Below are 7,205 nucleotides of genomic sequence, written 5' to 3'. Positions count from 1 at the left end.
AAAATGCCTGAATCGTCAAGAGTTTAATATTTATAAATGTCGGTATCAAAATATTATCTTTTATTAATTATTAAATGATCAGACAATACATTTTATATTATGGGCATCGAATTTTATATTTTAAATAAACATATGTTAAAAATAAAAAAATTACCAAAATAAAAAGCAATTGGAGTATAAAAATCAAGATTCAAGTCAATCTAGTACAAATTGTGCAAATTAGACTTGTTGGTCAATCAAATAACGCAATTTTCTTTAGTTATTTGGTATTTATTTAGGATTAAAATAAGTTGAATAAATGTTGATTGAGTTTTAACTTGATTGGTATGTGTATTGTTACTAATGCAGAAGAATATAAGTTCAAGTCTTACACAAGACATTATCTTCCTATTTATAAGTTGAAAAATTCTAAAATTTAAATTTATTTTGAAGGGATTATTTTTTTAAACAAAAAAGATAGATTTAAATCGAGAAACAATTATGAATTTCGAGAAAAATATTTTTATTAATCATAAAATAGATATAACAAATACATTGATTTTGCTAAAGAATATAATATGTATAATTCATGTACTCAAAAGCTTGTATTATTTGTTTTTATTTGTTAATATTTAATTTTTTTAATTATAACGTTATTTATTGTTAGTGGGAGAATATAAATTATTGAAAAATATTTATCTTTTATTTAAAGGTTGAGAGGGATTATGGGTAATTTAGGGATTGTATAAAAATTTTGACATCATTCTTTTTATTTGTATTTTGCATGATAAGATATATTTATAATTTATTTTAAAAATTTCATATATTTATATTATCGTATTTTATATTAACTGAATATTTCATTAAAGACATTATGTTGGGCATTCAAAATAAAAAAATTACAATTTAGACACTTATGTTACATAGTTTATTCTTTTTAGACACTCCCATTAAACATGCTAACAGAAATTTGCCATGACATTTTTTTTAACATGCGGACCAATCATTAAATGCTACGTAGCACAATTTATCATGTCATAAGTGTTGCGTATTATGTAAATGATTAAAATGTAATTTATATAATAATAATTATTAACCAAATAAAAGAAAATTAATAATTAAATAGTTGAAAACCCAGAAAATCTAATCCTCATCTTCTTCCTCAAATTTTTAGCTTAAAATTTGAAAAAAAACATTTTATTAACATTTAAATTTCTGGAGTTTTTCAACTATTTAAATTTTCATTCTTTTGTTAATAATTAGTATTTGGCAAATTATATGTCAATCCTTTTAAGTGTATGGAAAATAGTTTTTAACGAAAGTAATCAAAATAAATAAACTCTATAACATAAGTACTTAAATTACATACTTTTTATTTTAAATACTTAAAATGAAAATTTTTATAGTTAATTGACTATATGTATAGTTTACCCTAATATTTATATTCTTTCTTCTTCCCACTTAAAGGAGAGCTTCCATTGTTGATTCCTTTTTGGGATTTTTCCATCAATGGAATATGTTGTTTTCGTATCAATACCCGAATATATCATGAATAGGAACATTTAAAAGAAATGAAAATGTAATGAATAATATAAGAACGGTTATATAAATCAATTAAACTATAACTAGGGGTTGAGTGAATATCTTTAATATGCACTAAAGAGGTAAGTTTCCTTAAATTCAGATGAAAAAATGTTCTGATATATCATTGCAATTGCACCCATAAGGAAGTTGATAATACATCAGAATTAGGGTTTAAAGAAACACTGGCACATAATTAACAACTCAGCAAAAGACTACATTTTACAAGCATATTACTCAAAAAACTTGTTTACCTAACATTCAACAAAAATTTTCTTGTTTTCTCAATCACCACTTTTCTTCTTCTTCTTCTTCTTCTCCTCCTTCTCTCCTTCAACATTCTCCCCACTGTCCTCGGCTTGACGTTTCTTCTTTTTCTTCTTTTCCTTTTCCTTTGGCACAGGCTCTTCATTTTCTGGTTCGTTTCCACTAATTGGCAAACTTGCTTCCTGATCAGCTTTCTTCTTTTTCTTCTTCTTCTCTTTTTTATCTTCAATAGCAGCCACTTCTGCTGCTTCCTCCTCCTGAGGTTCGACATCGACCTTTTTCTTCTTCCTTGGGGCTGTGTCTTGCTCATCAAGAGCACCTGAGTTTGTTGTTTGCCCGCGAACTGAATCTGCTGCAGGATTGTAACTCTACATACAACAAAAGAATAAAAATGAATACCTAAATGACAAATCATATAGTAAATGATGAAAATTTGAGATGCAAGGACCTTGGCAGGAGTTATCAACCCGGCCCCCTTCTTTCGATCCTTGTCATAGACTTCAATTTTAGGCTTGCCTTTAGCTGACCCAGCAGACCGTCCCAATTCTTTGCCTTCAAGAGCCCTTAATCTTGCTTCCAGCTACAAAGGGTAATGTGTAAGAAATACCTTACATTTCTCCGGAGAAATACACTAAACACAGAGTTATGATTTACCTTGGCTCGGTTCTCAAGTCCCATAGAGTTATCTTGGTCATCTCCAAGAGCATCGCATCGGATTGCCAATGCAGCCTTTGCAGCAAGTGACCTTGAAATCTTCCCCTTGTGCTTTGGTGCTGCCTGCCCAACCAAGGATGCATGGTAGATAAGCCCGTATTTGGGAGTTGAATGCTTTGTCTTAAGAGCTCGGAAGAGAGCCTTTTCAGCACCAAGAATCTGAACGGTACTTCCAGGCTGCTTTGCAAGATTCAACAAGCTGCCACCATGAGCGATGAGGCGAGCACCAACAAGTTCACCAACAAGAGCAGTCAAGTTCGGTGCAACAGTGTTCATCCGGCTCTTTAGATAATCATACAGTTGAGCCCTGTATTCAGAAAGTGACAGAACCTGATCACATAGTTCTTTGATATTCATAAGATCAAGGTCATTAACTTCGGTTCCCATGGATATCACTGCTGCCTCCTTCAATTCTGTCTCAACTTCTTCCGGTAATATCTGAGAAAGTTCAAGCAAGATAACTCTAAGAATATGGAAAGGTTTCCTTCAAGCACTTTATTTCACATCTATATATCACACACTTGGTTGACAAGCTTAAGGTATTAATTTTCTGATTTGTTAATCAAGAATCATACCTCTGAGAAATCGAGCTTAGCAGCATTAGCTCGGTCACCCATTAGCTTCACTGTCTTGGCATAATGGATATTGTCCTGCACAATCCTAGTAAGCTCCGGAAAATGCCAACCATACCATTCACGAATCCTCATCGCATATGTGTTGAGCTCTTTATCAAGATCATCAAGCAAACCAATGGCTTGAACAATCATCGTATCCACCTAAAGCAATACACGGTATACTGTCACCATAGCTCCAGAGAATCATGTGCCAAGGAAGTTCTTTAAAACCAAGTAACTATTGGATAACAAGCAAATTGCACCATTTATTGGCACATCACCAACCCATATCAAAGCCTCTCCCCAATGATTTCGAACCCAGAAAAGACTACATGAACAGGAAATTCTGTATTAATGAGAATTCCCAATTAACCTCATACTATAACTCACTGAACTCTTCCATGCAATCTTGAATTTAATACTGATTTATTTACACATTTCTACAATTGGAAATTATTCAACAAAACCTTCCCAGTAAAACACCCTCCAATTCAAAAGGAAATAGATAATGCTCTTCTAAGTACCTTATCCGCACTGAACTTCAGCTTGTACCGAGACAAGCTATGGGACAAACCCAAACTCATGGGAGCCAGATCTTGCGCACCAAGGCCGGATATTAGTTCTGTCAACTGGGTTCTTACGCCTCTCAGCAATTCCATGACATAGGTATTGTGAACGCAATCAATTTTCTGCAGACCAAGTAGTTACTTCAATTTAAACACAATTCAACTAAACAAAACAGAAGAATATCACCATAGAATCTGCATATGAAGAATATTAACAGACCAGTTTTTCCTTAATTGCATTTCCAAGCTTTGAATCAGCCACTCCTAATGTTTCACCATCACAATGAGCACGCAAGAATTTGCGCAGACCCTTGCTTGGTGTGCTTTCAAGTAATTTTGTCGCGGCTTCCAGAGCCTCTGCAGTGTTTTCGAACTTGGAAAAGGCTTTCAACGACACAACCTTAAACAACATAGTAAAGAATAGATCAGATTCTTTACTCGAGGAACAACAAATGTGCTAAAAAAATTCTAAAATGTGATTACCTTTCTTGCTGAGTCAGCAGCCAAGAATTCCTTTGACAAGTCCTAAAAACAACAATACCCCAAATTTCAATCCAAACTTGGAACTAAAATATTTCATAAACTAGATCATAATGCCAATAAATTCATTAAAAAAATGACTTCTACTTGATCTAACAAGATTTGAAGATGAAAATACCTCAACGTTATTTAGCTTCCCTTCATCCAATACTTTGAAAAGGGCAAAGCCCGCCGGAATCTCGAACAGTACAAGCATTTTTAAATCTTCCAACCAACAAACCTAAAAACACCATCACCATGAAATTACTGTTAACAATATAATCAAGCATCAAACTACTAAATTTAAACATGATCAAAAAGCACCCTTTTTTTTTTTTTTCTCAATTACCATTTCAATTCATAATCACAAACAAAACAGATAAAACTTAAAAGAACCAATAGTTAGGTGTTTCTTAAAGGAACCCATTAGTGTCGAAGTTACAGCAAACAAAACCAAGAATCCCAATTTAAAAAAAAAAAAATCACACAGACAACATAATGAAAGGGTCAGGAAAAATGTAAACCTTTTGACGAAAAAACCCTTATTTTGTTTAACCTAAGCTCCGTGATGGGGTGCCGCGTTATTTGCAGAGAGAGAAATGGAGGGGTTTAGGGTTTTTGTAGTCACCGCTTATATTGCCGTATTGTTCATAAGGGGTATTTTAGATCATTATGTTAAATTCATTTTTAGTAGGGTTTCTTATATTTTTTTAGTTTATTATTATTTTTGCGTTTGATTGAGGTAAATAACAAAATTTTAGGGTTCACCGCATCTACATGCATATAAAAGATAGAGGAATGCACTAATTTCAAGATAATGCAATCTAACATGCTATTAAAATTTTCAATGTTTGCAAACTAATTTTTCAATATTTCTTAGCATTACAAGAATTTAGGGTGTAGTTAGGGGTTGAAAACGGCATCGTTCTTCTTTAAAATAAATTTTTTATTTAAGGTATTTAAAATTTTAAAATTTAAATTATTAAAGGTAAAATTATACTTTATCTCTCATAAAATGATAAAAATTAATTTAATTCTTTAAAAATAGTAAAATTATATTTTTATTATTATAAAATTATAATTTAATTTCAATCCTAAAAAATTCTAATTTCACTCCTAATCTTTTTAATAAGATTAAATTATTCTAAAATTAATTTTCGAGATAAATCTAGTTGAATTAATAAGTCAGATAGGGTTCCACCCACCCTACCTCGTTTTCATCCATAATCATCGTCCATCATATTATTCATCACTAGTTTGTATACTTATGCATCGTATTTATAAACTAAAATATACTAAATAAATATTTATGTTTAATTTAAACTATAATAATTTAGTCAATTAAAATCTATTGAAAAATTGTATACTTAGAGAAGTTTAGTTTCATAAAATTATTTGACAATCAACAATAAATAGTACGAATTAAAATAAATGCTAAAATATGAAGTTATTAATATTTTAATATTAATGAGCTGAAATTGTAATTTTATAAAAACATTTTTATATGGATTTAATTAAAAGTGATGAAACACGTAAACCAATATTTGTCTATATTGTATTTATAATAATAATAATAATAATAATAATAATAATAATAGTAATAATAATAATAATAATAATAATTTCTTTAAATAATACTAAAACACTTGCATATTTCTAAAACATAATTCTACTTAATTAACTTAAAATATTACTACTAATTTCACTCTGTTTATAACATTCTCCTTTATCGATTCCTTATATTACAATACTCTCTATTTAATTTTTTTGCAACTTTAATTTATGATTTTTTAATAATAATATAAAGAATTTTAAAAATTATATTTTAATCACAACTTTCATAAAACTTACCAATTTTTCTATTTTGGAATGAAATATCTTAAAACTCAAATGATAAAATAAAGAAAAATAATGCAATTAAAAAAAGAACCTAACATTAATGATGGAGGCGAAGCCATGAAATTTTGAGGGAGACCAGAATTAAGTTGAATATTTTATAATTGTAAAAGTTAAATTTTATTATTTTTAAAAATTAAATTAATTTTTTATTTTTAAAGAGTCAAAGTATAGTTTTATCATATATTAATTTAAAATTTTTAAAATTATACAAAGATTAAAAGTGAATTTTTACATTTTACAAGCGGCCAAAACCCTTGCTAACCCCCTTTGTTCCTCCCTTAATTGATGATATTTGTTGGAAGATTTTTACTTGAAAGATTATAATAATTATTAATTTGATACTAATAAAATACCCAGAATTAGGTGTCAAATAGCAGTATCGCAACCACAATTTAAGGGCGACGGCAATGAGTAATTAACATACCTCAATATTGGTCTTTTAGCTTGAAGACTGACATAATATTTGGTTGTGTCTCCATTGTTTTGTTTTATTTTATTTTTTGAAAATATGAAGCATTTATATATTTTCTAAATTTAAAATAAATTTAAGATTTTCTCATCAATTATTGTTTTGTTTTATTTTATTTTTTGAAAATATGAAGCATTTATATATTTTCTAAATTTAAAATAAATTTAAGATTTTCTCATCAATTATTTTAAATTTAATTTTTATTACAAGATGAATATTAAGTTATAGTTTTAATTCGGTACTCAAAAGATAAATATTTATTTTGATAAACATAAAATTAAAATTTTATAAATATTTAAACTTAAACCTACATTCATAATAAATCAACCTTATTATGTTTTGCAATTTAATAACATTTTACCCAAAAAAAAAAGAAGACATTTTTAATGAATAGTTAAAATATTTATTTTGGTGGCCATGTTAAAATAAAATTTTAAATCATAATTTTAACAAATATCCAATTAAATAATTAGATTTTCATTATAAAATAATTTTTATCTAATCTAGATAATTGTAAAAATAATTAACATTAGAAGTAAGTTTTGATCAACCCTAAAAATAATAATTTTTAACTTTTTTAAATATTAATACAATTGA

The 7,205-nt window shown here is 28.5% G+C and overlaps 1 protein-coding gene across 1 annotated transcript; it reads right to left on the bottom strand.

The window, feature by feature from the left end:
• Positions 1 to 1,658: 1,658 nt before the first annotated feature.
• LOC108467563 (probable nucleolar protein 5-2) lies at positions 1,659 to 5,089 on the bottom strand. Its single transcript, XM_017768238.2, has 9 exons — positions 4,765 to 5,089; positions 4,380 to 4,481; positions 4,205 to 4,246; positions 3,942 to 4,121; positions 3,680 to 3,844; positions 3,117 to 3,317; positions 2,482 to 2,979; positions 2,276 to 2,407; positions 1,659 to 2,195 (listed from the first exon to the last, which is right to left on the bottom strand). Exons 2-9 carry the CDS (start codon positions 4,455 to 4,457, stop codon positions 1,845 to 1,847), a joined length of 1,647 nt encoding a protein of 548 aa, XP_017623727.1. The 5' UTR covers positions 4,458 to 4,481; positions 4,765 to 5,089; the 3' UTR covers positions 1,659 to 1,844.
• Between the last annotated feature and the right edge of the window lie 2,116 nt (positions 5,090 to 7,205).

Source organism: Gossypium arboreum, chromosome 8 (genome assembly GCF_025698485.1).
Source record: "Gossypium arboreum isolate Shixiya-1 chromosome 8, ASM2569848v2, whole genome shotgun sequence".
Taxonomy (NCBI): Eukaryota; Viridiplantae; Streptophyta; class Magnoliopsida; order Malvales; family Malvaceae; genus Gossypium; species Gossypium arboreum.
Note: the sequence above shows the minus strand (reverse complement) of the source record. Positions and strands in the feature narration are given on the sequence as shown.

What these genes read in the sequence shown, in the direction of transcription:
- LOC108467563 (XM_017768238.2), bottom strand. Translation starts at nt 4,457, where the DNA reads ATGCTTGTACTGTTCGAGATTCCGGCGGGCTTTGCCCTTTTCAAAGTA. An exon ending in GGAAGCTAAATAACGTTGAG is followed by an intron (nt 4,247 to 4,379) that starts GTATTTTCATCT and finishes TGTTGTTTTTAG; the next exon opens with GACTTGTCAAAGGAATTCTT. An exon ending in GGTTGATAACTCCTGCCAAG is followed by an intron (nt 2,196 to 2,275) that starts GTCCTTGCATCT and finishes TGTTGTATGTAG; the next exon opens with AGTTACAATCCTGCAGCAGA.